The sequence below is a fragment of the Bison bison genome, unplaced genomic scaffold, assembly GCF_000754665.1.
Source record: "Bison bison bison isolate TAMUID 2011002044 unplaced genomic scaffold, Bison_UMD1.0 scf7180017864517, whole genome shotgun sequence".
Lineage (NCBI taxonomy): Eukaryota > Metazoa > Chordata > Mammalia > Artiodactyla > Bovidae > Bison > Bison bison.
The window spans coordinates 9193040-9213831 of NW_011495070.1; the positions used below are offsets into that span (position 1 = coordinate 9193040).

At 37.3% G+C, this 20792-nt stretch overlaps 1 protein-coding gene across 2 annotated transcripts in view; it reads left to right on the forward strand.

Annotated features, from left to right (window-relative positions):
* The window catches only part of IL15 (interleukin 15), a 97869-nt gene that overhangs the window by 69288 nt on the left and 7789 nt on the right, over positions 1-20792 (forward strand). Inside the window, exons 2-4 of one of the 2 annotated variants that reach the window (XM_010830305.1) lie at positions 11767-11865; positions 12983-13080; positions 14934-15018. In XM_010830305.1, the coding sequence (XP_010828607.1) occupies positions 11854-11865; positions 12983-13080; positions 14934-15018 (195 nt within the window). In that variant the 5' untranslated portion in view covers positions 11767-11853. Of the gene's footprint in view, positions 1-11766; positions 11866-12982; positions 13081-14933; positions 15019-20792 lie in introns of those variants that run through there. The other variant, XM_010830304.1, reaches the window with a different exon arrangement.

Genomic DNA, 20792 nt, shown 5'->3' on the forward strand with positions numbered 1-20792 from the left:
GATCTCCTTGCAGTCCAAGGGACTCTCAAGAGTCTTCTCCCACACCACAGTTCAAAGGCATCAATTCTTCGGCACTCAGCCTTCTTCACAGTCCAACTCTCACATCCATAATGACCACTGGAAAAACCATAGCCTTGACTAGACTGACAAATGTCACCTTATTAGTGAGGTCTTTCTTGCCCATCTCTTGTAAAATAGAGGTTAACTTCGCAAGTACTGTCTTCATTGTTTTCCATGGTAGTTTGTTTTGTCAGTCATACATTTTTTTTCTCGCTCCTTTAGTTATGTCCCGACTTCCTGGGTTGTTTCTTTTTTTCCCTTTTTTCCATGCTGTGTCCTTAGAATAATGACTGACACTTAGTAGGGGCTTAATATATTTTTGATGAATGTGTGAGTGAATGAAGGAACTAGGAACAAACTCCAGTTATGTTTCTGCTTACCATGTGTAATGTTGGGCAGATGATTTCACTTCTCTGAGTTTTACTCCCTTTCTTTGTGAACAGAGGCTGATAATAATGGTGCCTGCCATATTTTTCTCAAAGGTTGTTGATGAGATGCCAGTGTAATATTCATAGATGATGTTGTGAGTCCTTACTATGCCTTGTGCACAATATAAATTGTAATCTTCACAGTAATCTTCACAATGATCATAAGAGGTATGTTCTATGATCATTTCCATTTTGATGATTTGGAGGGGAAAAAAAAAAAGAAGAACTAAGGCATATGCATGTCTTGAAGTCACCTAGAGAGTAAATGAGAGGATTCAAACCTGTATAGTTGTGACCACGTCAGTGTTGACCGGCAGCCCTGAGTATGTGTCTCCTCATTCAGGGCCTGTACTTTGTGAAAATGACCCTAGATAGGAATCTTACAGGTTTGTATTAGACATTGTTTTTCAGTTGGATCTTATTTTGATATTTTAAAAATCTTGTGCTGAATTTTCTCAAATTATTTTTTCCATCTACAAAGGCTACCATATGACTTTTCTCTTTTTATCTGTTAATGTAGTGAATATACAACTAAGGGCTTCCCAGGTGGCACCCTGGGAAAGAACCCGTGGTCAAGAACCCATCTGCCAACGCAGGAGACATAAGAGACGCAGGTACACTGGAGAAGGGCATGGCAACCCATTCAAGTATTCTTTCCTGGAGAATCCCACAGAGAGGAGCCAGGCTGGCAACAGTCCACAGGGTTGCAAAAAGTCAGACATGACTGAAGCAACTTAACATGCATGCATGCACACAAGTAAACTTCCTGATGCTGACCATCTTTTCTTTTTTTTTTCTTTTTTTGTTTTTTATCTGTTTCTTTTTTTTTTTTAATTTTATTTTATTTTTAAACTTTACATAATTGTATTAGTTTTGCCAAATATCAAAATGAATCCGCCACAGGTATACATGTATTCCCCATCCTGAACCCTCCTCCCTCCTCCTTCCCCATACCATCTCTCTGGGTCGTCCCAGTGCACCAGCCCCAAGCATCCAGTATCGTGCATCGAACCTGGACTGGCAACTTGTTTCTTACATGACATTTTACATGTTTCAATGTCATTCTCCCAAATCTTCCCACCCTCTCCCTCTCCCACAGAGTCCATAAGACTGTTCTATACATCAGTGTCTCTTTTGCTGTCTCGTACACAGAGTTATTGTTACCATCTTTCTAAATTCCATATATATGCGTTAGTATACTGTATTGGTGTTTTTCCTTCTGGCTTACTTCACTCTGTATAATAGGCTCCAGTTTCATCCACCTCATTAGAACTGATTTTATTCTGTTAACACTCTACTTAGTAAAATTTAATATTTTGGAAATTAGTATTTATGTTCCTATAAGAGATTGCTACATGATTTTCTTTCCTAGGTTATCATTACATAATTTTGATGTTAGATTTTGGTGCCCATGAATTAGAATAATACTGTAATTACCATAAGGATTTGTAAATTTCCTGAATTTTTGGTAAAAACCTTCATAAAGAATTCAGAGTCTTTTAATGCATGTCTGTGTTAGTCGCTCAGTAGTGTCCAACTCTGCAATCCCATTGACTGTGGCCCGCCAGGCTCTTCTGTCAATTGGATTCTGCAGGCAAGAACACTGGAGTGGGTTGCCATTTCCTTCTCAAGGGGATCTTCCCAACCCGGAGATTGAACCCGGGTTTCCTGCATTGCAGGTAGATTCCTTAGTAATCTGAGCCACCAGGAAGCCCCTTTTATTACATATATTTTGATTAATCTTTAATTAAGTTTTCCTTATTTTCATGAGTCCATTTTGATAATTTTCTTAGAAAATCAGTGTTCAAATAGATTTGCATGAACATATAATTTACAGAAATTATACTCTAATGACCTTTTTGTATTTTAATACATATATATGTAATCTGACATTTTGCTTTTTAGTTTTGATCAGATTTATTTTTCAAAGCTATATCTCTTAGTTATACTAATTACCTTTTTCTACTTTATTACTCTTTTTATCTTTAGTAATACTTAATTCTCCTTTTAAAATGATTTTGTAGATTCTTGAGATTAATAAATAGTAAAGTATTTCAATCTAATTATTTTCTGAGAGTCTATAGAATTCTATATGTTATGCTTTTGCTATAATGTTTTTTTAATGACATGTAATTTTCAAATTGATTTTCTTTTATACCAGCTCTATTTAAAAGGGTAATTTACATTTTCAAGTGTATAATTCTTTTTATATTCTATTTTTTATTGCTTTTTAATTCAACAGCATTGATATTATTTTAATTCAATATTATCTGATTCAATCATCCAATATTATTGATATTATTGATTTGTAGTTATAGCATGTGGCATATAGAATCTGGTTTCAGATTTTTGTGTAGTTTTTTTTGAGACATTAAGTTTAGCACATTGATGCTTTAGGTGTATGTCATAAGCCACCTCTTAGGAATGTCCTATGTATTTATTTTCTATGTGCTATGTCTATGAGGTAGAATGTTTCATCTATCTATAGTTAATCTAATATACATACACACTACCTAAAACATTGTTCACTGTGTTTTAAAATTTACCACAGGCAGTGGTGTGCTAGAGCCAGCTCTAATTGTCTTGTGAGAGCCAATGGTTAAATATGCAGAAATTTTGTGAGCCAGATGTTAAGACACTGTGACTTGAAATCAGTATGGTGAGGAACTTACAACACAGAAATTGGCAGATGCTACAGGATGATGGTGGTGGTGGTGGTGGTGTTTTGAGAACTAGTTAACTCACATACCCAAACCACAGCCCTACTCATTTTTATGGTTAAATTTCTGAGCACAGTTCAAGATTTTTAAATGACTCCTTGTTTTTCTATTAGATTTTCCTTTATATAATTTGAAGCTATATTGTTATATATTTGAAACTATATTCTTAGAAGCATAAAGCTTCATATCCTCTTATAGATTGTAACTTTCATCCATATCCATTATCTTTGTATTGCTTAGAATTCTAATTGTATTTTTGTCTTGAATTCTAATTTTATGGTATTATTATTACTATACTCATATTTGCTTAGCATATCTTTTCTTGTACTTTCATTTTCAAGCTTTTGGTAACATTTTATTTTTGTTTCACTTTTTACAAATACCATATTAAAAAAACATTATCTGTTATCTTTCTGCCTCTCTATTTTTAAAACTCAATCCAAGTGTCTTTTAGTAATCAAATGTAGTTTTTAATCACATCTTTTCATGTATGGGTAATTGTGCTTGTATATTTAGATTTACTACTGCTACGTTACTTTTTATGTGTGAACTTATTGTGATTTCTTTGTTTAATTTTCTCCTTTTATGCTTACCATTACCTTCTGTTAGTTTGCTTAAGTTTTCTTTGCCTCATTTTACTTTATTTTATTTTTAAGCTTGAAAATTACGATATATCCAGGATTTTTTTTTTCTGTATTGAACTTTTGATTTCTGCAATTAATCATCATGAATGTGCTGCCTGTTCACCAAACAAAGTAATAATCTTAGCATGAGTTTTCCTCTTCTTTTCTCACAATATTTACCACATGGAATTTATCTGTGATTTTCCTTCCACACTGCTATCTGGAAAAGTACATATTAGGTCAGGAGTTGCCTGGTGTTAAGGTTGGGACTGGTATGACTGTAAAGGGGCATGGGAGAAATTTTGATGATTATAGCTGTTTTCTGTTGTTGTTGGAGCAATTTCATGGGTGTATACAGTTATCAAGACTCTGCATATCATATACCTAAAATGGGTATGTTTTATCACTTTGAAATTATATCAATAAAATTGATTTTAAAAGTATAGTGGGGGAATGTCAGAAAGAACCAGAAATCATTAGCAAGATGTAGAGAAGGCCCAATTAAAAATTGCATCTCAAAAAATTATAAGGGAACATTTTTTCCAACAATACTATGTAGCTTGGAATTGGACACTGTTAAAATAAAAGTATCAGAAAGGTGAACTGTGGAGAAAACTCAGTGGAGGAAGATTTCGATTCTCTTTAGGATAGTATTACGGTGGCCGACTGGGACACCTGCTGGATAGGGAAGCAAGTGCGGCTAAGAGTCTGATAGTTCTGAGTGTGTGTATGTGTGTTATGGGGGCAGTGTAATTGTAAAGAAGTGAAAAATAAAATCCAACAAACATGTGGTATGTGCTCGTTATGACCTAGTATGCTTTTTTGTTTTGGATTTCGGTAATGAACAAGATAAATAAGCTTTCTACCACAAGAATCTCACATTTTTGCAAAATTAAATGAATGAATGAGATTTATTAAAAAAACTTAAAAAAAAAACGTGGTGGTTATTTATACCCAAGTGTGAATATGACATGTGTTGGGCTCCATGATTTCTTATATCCCATATTTTTCTTTTTCTTGGATAACTTTTTTTTTTTTTTTTTCCTAGAATGTATTTTCACATTATTATTTCACAGACATTCAGTGGATTTTAAATTTTCTGAGGTCTGGTAGGAAGAATTTTCTTTATCCTCTTTCTCAAATACTAATGTCCTTCTGTACTATGGTTTCATCCTCACCACTTTTTGGAACAAAGTGCTTTTGGAAACTAAGCTAGAGGAATAGATCTTATTGACCATTTCTGGACAGTAGGTTAAGTATTAAAGTTGTGCTGCTCTGCAGAAGCTGTCTACTTATACCTGCCCTAGAGTTAGCCTTTCTCAAAAACATTTACCCAAAACATTTTTCAACAGCACTTACACCAAATGATAAAAAACGCGCATGAACATACTGCTGTGTAGAACTGTTATCAAAGAGTGGTAAGAGCATCGTTTGTATATGCCCTTTAGCTACATATATGCTTCATTGTCTGGAGAAGGAGATGGCTATCCATTCCAGTATTCTTGCCTGGAGACTTCCATGGGCAGTGGAGCCTGGCGGGCTACAGCCCATGGGGTCGCAGAGAGTCAGACACGACTGAACAACTACCATGTATACACACACACATGCATCATTGTTGTCTTTGATGATAAACTACCTTAGGTGTTTCTATATTCATTTTCTGTAATAGCGTCTGTCTAGTTAAGGCCTTTTGAGTTGTCATGGCAACTAAGGGGTCCAAAATTTATAACTACCATTGTCCTTGACAGTGTGATATTTAAATGGCTGTGATGTGTTTGGAAGCATTTCAGGATAGTTAAGCAATTTAAGTACTCCAAGAACTTCATGTTGTTTTATTTAAAATATATATGTATATTATTTTACATGTCTTATATGAAATAGCATTTTTTAAATACTAAAAACATCTTACTTAATCATTTATTTTTGTTGTTTTGATAAACTGTTGTGATTCATAGGCCTTAAAAACATATTGTGTGGAGTCATGAAAATTAAATGCCAACTTCAAATCTTGTTTTAATTTTTATTTATTTATTTTATTTTAATTGGAGGCTAATTACTTTACAATATTGTGGTGGTTTTTGCCATATATTCACATGAATCAGCCATGGGTGTACATGTGTTCCCCATCCTGACCCTCCCACCCACCTCCCTCCCCATCCCACCCCTCAGGGTCATCCCAGGGCACCAAATCTTGTTTTTAAATGGAAGTAATTTTTAAAAGTCACCGTAGTAACTCATGGTAAGATAGTTCACATTGGATTATTTTAGCCTTAATATTGAACACAGATTGTGTGTTTAAGAAATTTCTTATTTGAAAGTTTCATAATATTGGTGTCAGTTGAAATCAGCTTGAAAGAAGTTACTGAAAAAATGCCAGTACACTTAATGACAGGACAATTTAAGATGTTACAGATATCACTTCCTCAACTCTACTGAAATTGGGACTGCTTATGGAATCCATACGTGTCAGAGGCTGGCCTGTGGGTCAAATCCATCAACAGTCTATTTTGATAAGTAAAGTTGTACTGGATACACGCATTCATTCATGCATTGTATATGGCTGTTTTCACATTGTGTCAGCCTTATTAGATAGTTGAACAGAGACTACAAGATTTATAAAGCATGACGTTTACTATCTGACCCCTTACAGAGAATGTTTACTGACTCCTGCTATATACAATAGGGACAGTTTTGTTTACAATTTCCTCCCATTACTTTCACACCGTTATCAAATGACTCACTTTTCTCTGAGAACACAAGTCCTTGTCAGGCTCTTTTCTCCACCTAAAGTGTTGTTTTTCCTTTTGCTCATATCTAAAATCTATCTTCTCTTCAAGATATGATTCAATTGAAGTATTTAGTTCCAAAGTCTTGTCCAACTCTTTGCGACCCTATGGACTGTAACCCACTAGGCTCCTCTGTCCATGGGATTTCCCAGGCAAGAATATTGGAGTGGGTTGCCATTTTCTTCTCCAGGGGATATTCCCCACCCAGGGATCAAACCCACATCTCCTGCTTGGCAAGCAGATTCTTTACCACTGAGCCATCAGGAAAGCCCCATGATTCCATTAACCCTTCCTTTATGAAGCTCCACAATTACAAAAAAAAAAAAAAGCAATATTACCTAGATACATGTCTCTTATACTCCCGTACTGCTGCTGCTGCTGCTAAGTCACTTCAGTCGTGTCCGACTCTGTGCGACCCCATAAACGGCAGCCCACCAGGCTCCCCCGTCCCTGGGATTCTCCAGGCAAGAACACTGGAGTGGGTTGCCATTTCCTTCTCCAATGCATGAAAGTGAAAAGTGAAAGTGAAGTTGCTCAGTCATGTCTGACTCTTAGCGACACCATGGACTGCGGCCCACCAGGCTCCTCCGTCCATGGGATTTGCCAAGCAAGAGTGCTGGAGTGGGGTGCCATGGCCTTCTCTGATCACATAGTTGGTTCTCCCTGAAACCAGCCCTTGGGTGGAGTCCAAAAGTCACCTCATTATCATAATAAAAGATCTCATCACTCTCAAAGACTCCTTATCGCCCTCATCACTAGAAATTCCTAAGGTTTTAGGAGCTGTGGGCCAGAAATGAGAATGAAGACCAAATATATATTACAAATCACAATATCCCAGATATCATCCTCACTTGCCTATTCAAGAATATCACTCTGACAATCATTTCCCTCTCTTGTGTGTGTTAATTGCTCAGCTGTATCCAAGTCTTTGGGACTCTATGTACTATAGCCTGCCAGGCTCCTCTGTCCATGGACTTCTCCAGGCAAGAATACTGGAGTGGATAGCCATTCCCTCCTCAGGGGATCTTCCTGACCCAGGGATTGAACGCGGGTCTCCTGCCTTGCAGGGAAATTCTTTACCATCTGAGCCACCAGGGAAGCCCTATTTAAGAGTGTCCCTCTGACAATTGTCCCCCTCTCTTCCATAATCAGTTTCTACGGCAGCATACAAATGTGCTGTTATTTCCCTCACTTTCTACCATCTATTATCACCTTTTGGAGCAATATTCTTCAAAACATTGTCTGCACCAGCAATTTAGAATCCTTTCCCTTTCCCTGATGCCCATTTCATGTAGGCTTCTGCCTCTATTACTCCCTTTAAGTGCTCTTTTCAGTGTCACCCATGACCTTCATGTTGCTAAGCACACTGGTAAGCACTCGGTCTGTGTCTTCCTTGACCTGTCAGCACATCTGACAGGCTCTTCATTTCCTTTTCCTGAATGTACTTTTCTCACTTGACTTCTGGAACATCACCCTTCTTAAAGTTGCAACCTTGTCCTTCTTACCTGTTTTCTTTTTCCTGTATCATTTAGCCACTCTTTAATGAAATATATAATCCATTTACTTATATGTACTATATATAGTCCATCTTTCTTCCTGAAACCAAGGTGCTTCTGTGTTCACTGATTTGCTTTGTGAACAGGAATGCCTTGGTCATACCGAAACGTCCAGCAAGTAGTAAGTACTCAATAAATGCATACTAAATGGTTAAGGACAGCCATGTAATCTTATATTTTTTATATTCCACATAAGCATTCAACCTTGGTCTGCCCTCGGTTTTAGTTTTTTTTGAGTGATTAGCTGAATATGTGTACCAAATAAACCAATACTTATAGCCCTTCTTTTCTTGCAGAGTCTATTTAAGTTTATTTTAAATGTGTGACTAGGCAGGTAAATAATTAAACAGTATAAAGCAAAAGAAAACAGCAGTACGCTAGATTGTTTTTCCTCACTGGGAAAAACTACTATTGGTATAGAATAGGGGCTTCCCAGGTGGTGGTGGTGGTGCTGCTGCTGCTGCTGCTAAGTCGCTTCAGTCGTGTCCAACTCTGTGGGACCCCATAGACCGCAGCCCACTAGGCTCCCCCGTCCCTGGGATTCTCCAGGCAAGAACACTGGAGTGGGTTGCTATTTTCTTCTCCAATCCAGCTGGTGCTAGTGGTAGAGAAACCACTTGCCAATGCAGGAGACTTAAGAAACATGGGTTCAGTCCCTGGGTTGGGAAGACCCCCTGGAGGGATGGCAACCCACTCTAGTATTCTTGCCTAGAGAATCCCACGGACAGAGGAGCCTGGCAGGCTATAGCCCGTAGGGTCACTAAGAGTCGGACACAACTGAAGCAACTTAGCACGCAGAATATTTACAATTGTTTTCACAAGTCACTCCAGAATTAAAGCTACTGGAGCCACCCCGTTGTGCGGATTGTCCACTTTTCACGATGTCTAACTCTTAGGCAGTGACATAGACAGTATTGCTGCCATAAGTTCAGGGAGTGCCCCGCAGTAAGACCCTGTCTCAGGAGTCCAAAAAAAATCAGCTTAAACTCTGATAGCTCTTTGAGAGTAGGGCTTGGATTTAGTCTTTTTTATTCTTGGATCTAGGTATGCAGGTGAATGGACACGTCAAAGATGCTGATTGTTAGGGCCTTTCATGACCATATGCAAACTGTGTGCCAGGATTAAACACTGCTTCCATAGTTCTCCACAAATATAACTTTATAAGGAAGTGGACAGTTTATTTCATCACTACACTTCTAGTCTCAGAAAGTAATTAACTGGTTTCAGCCACTTTTATCTAACAGGTACTTTGTAGGGGTCAAATGAGATGATGTTTGTGAAAGGACTTGAGTTCTGTTTCACATCACAACAGTTTCAAACATGTTTTTTTTTTATTGAAGTACAGTTAATTTACAACATCTTGTTAATTTCTGCTTACAGCAAAGTGATTCAGTTACACACACACATGTATATAAATAAACACATGTGTTCTTTTTTATATTCTTTTGCATTATGGTTTACCTGAAGATATTGAATATACTTCCCTGTGCTCTACAGTAGGACCTTGATGTTTACCCATTCTGTGTACACTATTTTGCATCTATTAATTCCAAACTCCCAGTCCATCCCTCTCTCACCTCCCTCTCCCTTGGCAACCACAAATGAAAGACCTGTTTGTAAACTATCAGAGAGCGGTGACTTTTTATGATTCACATGGGATGGATCAGCTGCTTTCCATAGTAAGGACCTCCACTTCTCAACCAGAGTTTATTATTTCTTGCATCTCTCTTCTACCTGTGCAACCTGGATTGTGAGGTAGAATTTTGACAGCCACATGTATGACATTTATCTGAAGCAAGTCACTTAACCTCTCAGAACCTCAACTTCTTCACTATAAAATAAGAGTTATATCTCTCATATAAATATATTGCCAGGATTGAATATGATAATGTATATGAAATAATTTTGTAGACTTAAAAGCACTTGGTAAACAATTCCTACTCTAATTAGTATTGCCATCATGAGTGATAATTATATTAAATGTTAACACTGAGTCTTACTCAAAGAGAAAGTTACAGAGTATTTTACCTTTTTGGATCTTTACTCTCCTGGATTACACACACTCACATTCTTAGTAAAGTTATTGATCCACAGAAGTATGGAATGTCAAAACTTCCAAAGCTGTTATGAAAATCTGTCTGTCAGCCAGAAAACCAGGTCAGTTCTTTTACCAAATTAACAAAGCTGTAAAAATATCCTCAGTTAACACTGGTTTTTATTATCATTATTTGTTAGAAGTCTTTGAGGTCATTTCCTACTTATTCTACCATACTTGGCATGGAGCATTCTGACTAAAGCTGTTAGTTGTCCTTGACTTACACGAGCTGCTGGTAGGTGGGCAGGACAGTGAAAGTCTGACTGGTAAGATTTTAACATCCTGCATGTGTGGAGACTCACTGATGCAAAAGCCCAGGATTGAAATACTCATTGCTTACTCAAGCAGCTTCATGAGGCCTCATTAACAATTGTATCACCCTTTGTACTGCTTGGTCCCAGCTCAGGAAATCCTGTTTCTTGAACAATGTGGAGTGGGGGGATCCTACAACTAAAAAGGAAGTAGGGAATTTAAAAGAGTTTGAATGAAATGGTGAAGATAATTTTAAAGTTTTGCAAATAATTTGGAGCAGTGAGATAACATAGACAAAGAGAATGATTAAGATGAGAGTAACAGGTTGCTTTAATTAAACTGATTAATGGGTGGCTTAGATTACGTGTAATAGGAAGATTAGACTTAATATTTTGTTGTGGAATAGATGGCATTTTTTATTGGAAATACACTTACACTCTTTTTTAATACTTAGTTAAATTCTGGTTTTTCTTTTAAAGAGTTATACATCATATAAGGTAATCATTTTTACATTTCAAAAACATCTGAAAATAAAATAATTATTTCAGTCTACAAAACTTAATTGCAGTGAATACTTATGTTGAGAGACATGGCAGATTTTGGTTTTTGAAGGGGAAGTCAACAAATACACACTATTTTAGAATGATGGCCAAAATAGTTGTTTAAATTTTATATATTTTGGTTTTAATTTGTTTTTAATAAAGTGGAATTGGATATGGGAATGTGTAATCTTCATATACTTAATCACTTTGAATTAAAGAAAACAGGATTTTGTTACTTATGAAATTCTCAAATGATGTTTCAGTTAACAGTGATATAAAGACTGAAGACATCTATTCAATGTCTATAGAAGTAGCTACTTCTGTTGTAAATTATATTAATAGTCAGTAGTTTATATGCATTAAGGTATTTGGCTGCTTCAGCTTTTCATTAATATGTCTTTGGAATTCAGTCAATTCAAGAACCTAATATAGTGGAAAAGACCTGGGCTTTGTAATCAGACAAACCTGGTCTCAGATCATGGCTGTCTTGTACTTCCTGTGGGGCCTGGGCAGCTCACCCAAAAGTTGCTAATCCTCCGTCATAGGACTGTTCTGATGATTAAATGAGATACACATTTCTAAGTAACTAACAGAGTGACTGAAAAAGTTGGTGCTCAATAACTGTTAATTCTCTTCCCTTTCTTTCCCCCTACTAGTCCACTTGTGTTTTTAATGGATCCTCTTTACTCTGGGTTGTATTGTAGGAAGTATTCTGGATGGATGGCTGCTGGAAACCCATTGCCATAGCCAGCTCTTCTTCGATACTGAAAGATTTACTCTGGCATTGAGTAATGAGAATTTTGGTAAGAAAAACTAGATGAAGATAGTATATGGACTTTTCTTAAAAGGTCATTTGTGTCTCAGATACTTCATAATAATTTATATGGCTCTTCTCTGGAGATTTTGGGATGTCACAGATGTCTGTTGACATATGGGTTATTCTTATTTTGAAAATAAATAAACTAGGTTTTTAAAGTCTATTAACACCTTGATGTGCTCTTCATGTTGTTTTTCACTTATCTCACTCTATTTTGTTCCTTAAATGTCTAATCAATAAGCTGTGTAGTCTTTGAAAACAAGGTCTAGCTGTTATTCATTCTTTCAGTGTGAATAACATGGAGCACAGATTCTTAGAAGTTAAGTCAACACTGCTCTTTGGGGACTTCCCTGGCGGTTCAGTGGTTAAGACTCTGCCTTTCAATGCAGGGGGCTGTGGGTTTGATCCTTGGTTAGGGGGCTGAGATCCCATGGCCAAAAAATAGAAAAAGCATTGCTCTCTGAAACTATAAAGATTTTGACCACATGAAAGAGGCAGGCAGAAATATCAAAACTCCAGGAAGTTCTGAGATAAGTAATCTTCCTAAATCACCCAGAAAATGTATTATATATCAAGTCTTAAGATAGCATAGAGTATCTTTGGTTGGTTCCATTTCTATTCAGTTTGTCTCCAAATGATATTAATATGTAATTAATTTTCATATTGTTATGTGAAATTATGATATAACTAGCATACCTATATTAGTAATTCATATAACTAACATGAAATATGTTGGACAATTAAAAAGGAAGAAAGAAAAAAAGAAGAAAAAAGGAAATAAGGATGAGAAGGAAGTTAAGGATTATAGAAACAAATTATATTACCATATAGGTAAATTAGTAAATAACCATATTTTCTATGCATCATTATTATTGAAGTGCGTCTGGAGAAATATGTATTAAAGAACTTTGCATGTAGGAGACAAAGTTGAAGGTAGGGGAGAAAGCAAAAAAGATACATTCTAATTTCATTAATTCCAATAAGGAATTCTGAAAGTTTGATATATTTACATTTTGGAACCTAAAAATATGATAAGGTATCATTTTGAATCTCATTTTTTCACTGAGAAGTTTAACCATTTTGTCTATGATTTTATTTTTCAGAAACCATATTTGAGAAGTACTTCCATCCAGTGCTACTTGTGTTTACTTCTGAACAGTCATTTTTTAACAGAGGCTGGCATTCATGTCTTCATTTTGGGGTAATTTTATTTTTCAGCATAGAATCATCATGTTAATAACCAGGATCATTGTTCTTCAATATCTTCTCTATTAAATTGGTTTGTGTTCATTGCTTAAATCTTTAGGTTCTCAGTATGTGGGGTGTGATAGCAGATTATGGAGATTCAGAGGAGGTTTGGTAAACATCCTACAGAGAATTTCTATATTCTTATAAAATTCCAAATGAGTATTACATCCTGCAAATAAATTGGACTTCTTGGTTTCTGACTAAACTTGGAAGGAAACTCTTTATTAACATCCTATGTGATTTTGACACCAGTAAGAAAATAGATATTGAGGGCTTACCCATGTTACTTTTTTGTTTTATCTGCTGCTGCTGCTAAGTCACTTCAGTCGTGTCCGACTCTGTGCGACCCCATAGATGGCAGCCCACCAGGCTCCCCTGTCCCTGGGATTCTCCAGGCAAGAACACTGGAGTGGGTTGCCATTTCCTTCTCCAATGCATGAAAGTGAAAAGTGAAAGTGAAGTTGCTCAGTCCTGTCTGACTCTCAGCGACCCCATGGACTGCAGCCTACCAGGCTCCTCCATCCATGGGATTTTCCAGGCAAGAGTACTGGAGTGGGGTGCCATCACCTTCTCTGTTTTATCTACCCCTGGCATTGACTCTTCCTATCCTTTGAGTCCTATCTTAGTTCAGTTTGAAACACTTGTTTCTTCATTTAGGCCTTTTGATTTTCCTCCTAATAAACATTCATATTTTGCCATGCCTATTAATTTTTTCCTTCTCTGTTAGAAGCAACTAATATACTGCACTCACCCAACTTGTAGTTTTGCGATCTGACTTGCAGTTCAGTTTTATTCTGCCAATGCCTTCATGTTATGGGGAACCATAGGTTTGTGCAGGTAACTCCTCCTCTCAAAAACAGAATAGTTCTGGCTTGCATGCTTCTGTCCTGGATCCATCAGGGAGCAACTATTTTTCCAGAAGCTCTAAGAATTATTCTTCAGTTACTTGGTCAGTGTGTGTATCTTTTGTCCTGATATTAAATTTCCATTTTACAAAACTAAGTAAGTTGTATGATCTAGTTTTGTGACTAGGGCCGAGTCCATAATGTTTATGGAGAAAGCTGCTATAAGGTGCATGTAAGGGGCATATATTTACTGTCAAAATCCTTACATGAAAAAGGTGATTGCTTATTTAATGACTTTACCCTCTTAGACTTAAAAGTCTGATGGGACTTCTACTTAAAGGAAAGTAAAATTTATTCAAAAACATATTCTGGGCACTGCCACATATCAAGCAATGTTTTTCTTTCAATGTGATAAATTGCACCAGCTTATCTATAAATTTGGAGAAGGCGATGGCAACCCACTCCAGCACTCTTGCCTGGAAAATCCCATGGACGGAGGAGTCTGGTAGGCTGCAGTCCATGGGGTCTCGAAGAGTCGGACACGACTGAGCGGCTTCACTTTCACTTTTCACTTTCATGCATTGGAGAAGGAAATGGCAACCCACTCCAGTGTTCTTGCCTGGAGAATCCCAGGGACAGGGGAGCCTGGTGGGCTGCTGTCTATGGGGTCGCACAGAGTCGGACACGACTGAAGTGACTTAGTAGTAGTAGTAGTATATATAAATTATCCCTCTGAATTAGATTTTTCTGTAATCCAGGTTGGTCATCAAGCTAGCGTAAAGCACCAAAATTGTACTATATGTTCAGTGTTTATATTCATCTACGAGGCACAAAGGCAAAGATAGCAGTCATTTTTTCACTTGTTGGAATAAAAAGGTCTTGATTGCTCTTTTGCCAGTAGTATTCATCAAGACAGTATTATGTTCATTCAAAATGCTTTGCTCTTTGGTTTTGCTTTCAGCTGTATCAGTGCAAGTCTTCCCAAAACAGAAGCAAACTGGCAGTATGTAATAAATGATTTGAAAACAATTGAGCATCTTATTCAAGTAAGTACTCATTTTTCCATAAACTATTTTGTATAATTGCTATGGAGTCTGTTACGCCTGTGTTTTGCTGTCAGTCCTAATGAAATCTCACATAAAACAATAATGTTTCGGTAGAATTGTATGCCTCATAGAACCTCCAATGAAATCTTTTATTTAGAATTTTCAGATAGCAATTACCTTTAAACCTCAATTTATGAGTGGCCTAGCATGAAGAGTTCTTTGTGACCACAGGCCAGAGAGACTCCCTTTTCCTGTCAGATATATACCTGATATATCCTCCAGATAGAAAACAGACTGGAGAGACTTGTTAGCAGAAAAGCCAGGTGGCTTGGTGACCCTTGTAGGGGAAATAGGCTGACCCAGGGAAGGACTCTCTGTGCCATGGGCTAGAAAACCCCCTCTGGAGACACCGGTTGTTCTGGCAGAACTTGTAGAGGAGAGAAATAGGGGCTGTATTGTTGTGCAGGCAACACAAGAGGACCAGTGAGCGTCTCAGGGGCAACAGGTGTACCAAACCTTCCAAATTTGCCCCACAAAGCTTCTGGAAACTAAACCATCATTGGAATCACAGCATACAAACTTAGGGCAGCACCTCTGTGCTGAGCCTACACAGAGTGGCTGCACGCTAAACTCCAAGACTTACGTAGGACCAGGGTCTCCTTACATAATATCCTAAATACCAGGATATATGGAAAACTCAGTTTTCAAACCAAAAAGCAGGAAAATCACAACTTGAATGAGAAGAGCGTCTGAAACAGACTCTGAAACTGAGATGGATTAGATGTTGGAATTATTTGACAAGAATTTCAAAGCAGCCATCGGGAAGATATACCAGCAAGCAACTGTGGATATCCTTGGAACAACTGAAAATAAAACAGAAAACAACTCAGAAAGTCTTAGCGAAGAAATACAATATGTAAAAACACAGCAAATGGAAATTACAGGACTAAAAAATACAATAGCTGAGATATAAAACAGACGGAAGAGGCTCATTAGCAGAATGAATATGACAGAGGAAAGACAGTCAACTCGAGGGTGGAATAGAGAGAAAACAGATTAGAAAAAAGTAAATAAAGCCTCAGGGATTTTGGGGACAATAAAAGAGCCAGTCTTCCTGGCATTATCATCCTAGAAGGAGAGGAGAAAAAGAATACTAACAAAAAGACATAGATCAGCCAAATCGTTGACAAAATACAAACTTATTTTGTGCTGTCTACAAGGAAATGGGTAGGTTGAAATTAAGAAAGGGAAAAGAATATGTCATGCTGTAGTAGACTGAATAGTGTCCACCCCTAAATTCACATTCACCTAGACCTCACAAGTCTTTGCAAGTATACTCAGTTAGGGTGAGATTACAGTGAGGCGAGGTGGGCCCTAAATCCTTGACTATTGTCCTTATAAGAAGAGAACAGGATACATAGACACAGGGAAGAAGGCCCTGTGAGAACAGGCAGCCACAAGCCAAAGAAGATTGGAATGACTGGCACAATGTGGCAAGGACTGGGGAGCCAGGAGTGACAGTTCTCTAGTATCTGCACAGGGAACAGGCTCAGTGGAATCCCTGGCTTTGAACTGTAGGAGTATGAATTGTTAGTTGAAGGCCCTCACTTTGTGGTACCTTGCTACAGCAGCTCTAGGAAACTGAGGCACACACACACAGTCATACACACAATAATTTTAAAAATCAGAAATGGCTATATTCATATCAGAGAATGCAAACAACAGCAGATAAAATTACTAGAGTCAGGAGAGACAGTATACCTTGGTAAAAAAGATTAATCACCAGAAAAACATAATGATCTTAAATGTGTACCCACCAAACAGCAGAGCCTCAAAATGGAAGAAGCAAAAACAAATAATAGATCCAAAAGGAGAAGCAGATGAGTCTGTAAATATAGTTGATTTTAGCACTTCTTCAGTGACAAACAGAACTACTAGACAGAAAATCAGAAAGGATATAGAAGAACTGGATAGCACAGTCTACCAAGAGTATCCAATGTCATGGATAGAACACTTCACAGAACAGCAGCTAATAAACATTCTTCTCAGGCACCACTCACCAAGACTGGACGTATCCTGAGCCATAAAATAAACCTGAACACATTTATCAGGACTGAAATCATGCAGTATATGTTGTCCAACCACAGTGAACTCAAGTAGAAGTTGATTACATAAATACAACAGGAAAATCTCTTGGAAATTAAATTATACACTTAGAAATATTGCATGGGTCAAAGAACAAGTCTCAAAGGATATAAAGTATAGAACTGAATGAAGACAAAAATGCACCATAAGAAGATCTGTGGGATTTAGCTAAAGCATTACTGAATGGAAAACTGATAAAATTAAATGATTACGTTAAAAAAGAGGAAAGATCTCAGATCACCAATCTAAATTAGTGCCTCAAGAAACTGGGGAAAGAAGAGCAAAATCAATCTAATCCATGCAGAAGGAAGGAAGTAATAAAGACAAAAACAAAAAGTAATGAAATTCAAGTTAGGAAAGCAATAGAGAAAAATCAACTAAATATAAAGCTCATTACTTGTGGAAAAAATCAATAAAATTGATAAACCTTTAGAAATCCTGACAAAGATAAGAGATGATAGATACCATTAGTATCAGGACTGAAACTGGGGTCTTACTACAGAACCTACAAACATTAAAAGGATACCAAAGAAAAACCATGAGCAACTTGATTCTCATAAATTTGATAATTTAGAGGAAATGGACAATTTTCTCACAAACCACAACCTATCGAAATGTAGCCAAGATGAAATAGATAATGTGAACTCTCCTATAACTACAAAATACTTTGAATTCACCATATACAAGCTCCCCAAATAGAATCTCCAGATCAGCTGGTTTCAGTGGAGATCCACACACAACTGTGTAAAAATAGTGAATGGGGTAAACAAACTGTAGTTCATCCATACATGCAACGTTACTCAGTAGATAAAAAGAAATGAGCCACTTAGCCATGAAAAGGTAAAGAGGATCCCTAAAACCCATTTGCTAAGTGTAAGAAGCCAATCAAAATAGGCCATATACTGTGTATGATTCCACCTATGTGACATTCTGGAAAAGGTTGGATACGATAAAATCATCAATGATTACCAGTGGTTAGGAAAAAGGGACAGATGAGAGACTGGAGAACAGGTGATTTTTAGGGCAGTGGAACTATTTTGTATGTAACAATAATGATCAATGCATGTCATTACACATTTTCAATAACTATAGGTGTACAATACCAACAGTGAACCCTATGTAATCTCTGGACTTTAGCTGAAAATGTATCAATATTGAATCACCAGGTGTAATAGATGTACCATCCTAATATAAGGTATTAATAATAGGGGGAACTTGGGAAGGGGCCTGGGGCCATATGGGAACTTTTCTGGTCATGTCCTGCAAACCTACAACTGCTTAAAAAATAAAGTCTATTAACTTTTTCAGTAAGCCAGTTTCAAAAGGTTACTTACTGTATGATTCCATTTATATAATATTCTTGAAATGATATCATAGGAATGAAGAGCAGAGAAATGGTTGACGGTATATAGAAGGATGGTGGGCGGAATATGAATGTTTTGGGAGAAAGGTGATTTTAGCTATAAAAGAGTAACGGAATCTTTCCTATGGTAATGGATTGTTCTGTATCTTAAATATGGTAGTGGTTACATGAATTTACACATCTGATAAAATTCTAAAGAACTATACACATACACACAAAAACTGGTGAAATCTGAACAAAGTGGGTAGACTGTATCCATGCCAATCTCCTCATTACGATATTGTGCCATGTTATGCAGGGCAAAATGTGGTCTACAGGAAAAGGAAATGGCAAACCACTTCACTATTCTTGCTTTGAGAACCCCATGAATGGTACAAAAAGGCAAAAAGATAGTACACTGAAAGATGAATTCCCCAGGTCAGTAGGTGCCCAATTAGCTACTGGAAATCAGTGGAGAAATAACTCCAGAAAGAATGAAGAGATGGATCCAAAGAGAAAACAGCACCCAGTTGTGAATGTGACTGGTGATGGAAGTAAAGTCTGATGCTTTAGTAAAGAACAGTATTGCACAGGAACCTGAAATGTTAGGTCCATGAATCAAGGCAAATTGGAAGTGGTCAAACAAGGAGATGGCAAGAGAGAACATCTATATTTTAGGAACCAATGGACTAAAATGGATGGGAATGGGTGAATTTAACTCAGATGACCATTATATCTACTACTATGGGCAAGAATCCCTTAGAAGAAATGGAGTAGCCATCATAGTCAACAAAAGAGTCTGAAATGCAGTGCTTGGATGCAATCTCAAAAACAACAGAATGATCTCTGTTCATTTCCAAGGCAAACCATTCAGTATCATAGTAATCCAAGTCTATACCCCCACCAGTAATGCTGAAGAAGCTGAAGTTGAACAGTTCTATGAAGACCTACAAGACCTTCTAGAGCTAACACTCAAAAAAGATGTCCTTTTCTTTATAGGGGACTGAAATGCAAAAGTAGGAAGTCAACAGATTCCTGGGGTAACAGGCAATTTGGCCTTAGAATACAAAATGAAGCAGGTCAGAGGCTAACAGAGTTTTGCCAAGAGAATGCACTGGTCATAGCAAACACCCTCTTCTAAGAACACAAGACTACACATGGACATCTACATATGGTCAATATCAAAATCAGATTGATTATATTCTTTACAGCCAAAGATGGAGAAGCTCTATACAGTCAGCAAAAGCAAGACCAGGAGGTGACTGTGGCTAAGATCATGAACTCCTTATTGCCAAATTCAGACTCAAATTGAAGAAAGTAGGGGAAACCACTAGACCATCAGGTATGACCTAAATCAAATCCCTTACAATTTTACAGTGGAAGTGAGAAATAGATTTAAGGGCCTAGATCTGATAGATAGAGTGCCTGATGAACTATGGAATGAGGTTCATGACATTGTACAGGAGACAGGGATCAAGACCATCCCCAAGAAAAAGAAATGCAAAAAGCAAAATGGTTGTCTGAAGAGGTCTTACAAATAGCTGAGAAAGGAAGAGAAGGTAAAGGCAAAGGAGAAAAGGAAAGATAGAAGCATCTGAATGCAGAGTTCCAAAGAATAACAAGGAGAGATAAGAAAGCCTTCCTCAGTGGTCATTGAAAAGAAATAGAGGAAAACAATAGAATGGGAAAGACTAGAGATCTCTTCAAGAAAATTAGGATACCAAGGGAACATTTTATGCAGAGATGAGCACAATAAAGGACAGAAATGATCTGGACCTAGCAGAAGCAGAAGATATTAAGAAGAGGGGGCAAGAATATACAGAAGAACTATACAAAAAAGATCTTCATGACCCAGATAATCACAATGGTGTGATCACTCACCTAGAGCCAGACATCCGGGAATGTGAAATCAAGTGGGCCTTAGGAAGCATCACTAGAAACAAAGCTAGTGGAGGTGATGGAATTCCAGTTGAGCTATTCCAAATCCTAAAAGATGATGCTGTGAAAATGCTACACTCAATATGCCAGCAAATTTGGAAAACTCAGCAGTGGTCACAGGACTGAAAAAGGTCAGTTTTCATTCCAATCCCAAAGAAAGGCAATGCCAAAGAATGCTCAAACTACTTCACAATTGTACTCATCTCACATGTACTCATCTCACAAAGCAATGCTCAAAATTCTCCAAGCCAGGCTTCAGCAGTATGTGTACTGTGAACTTCCAGAAGTTCAAGCTGGATTTAGAAAAGGCAGAGGAACTAGCGATCAAATTGCCAACATCTATTGGATG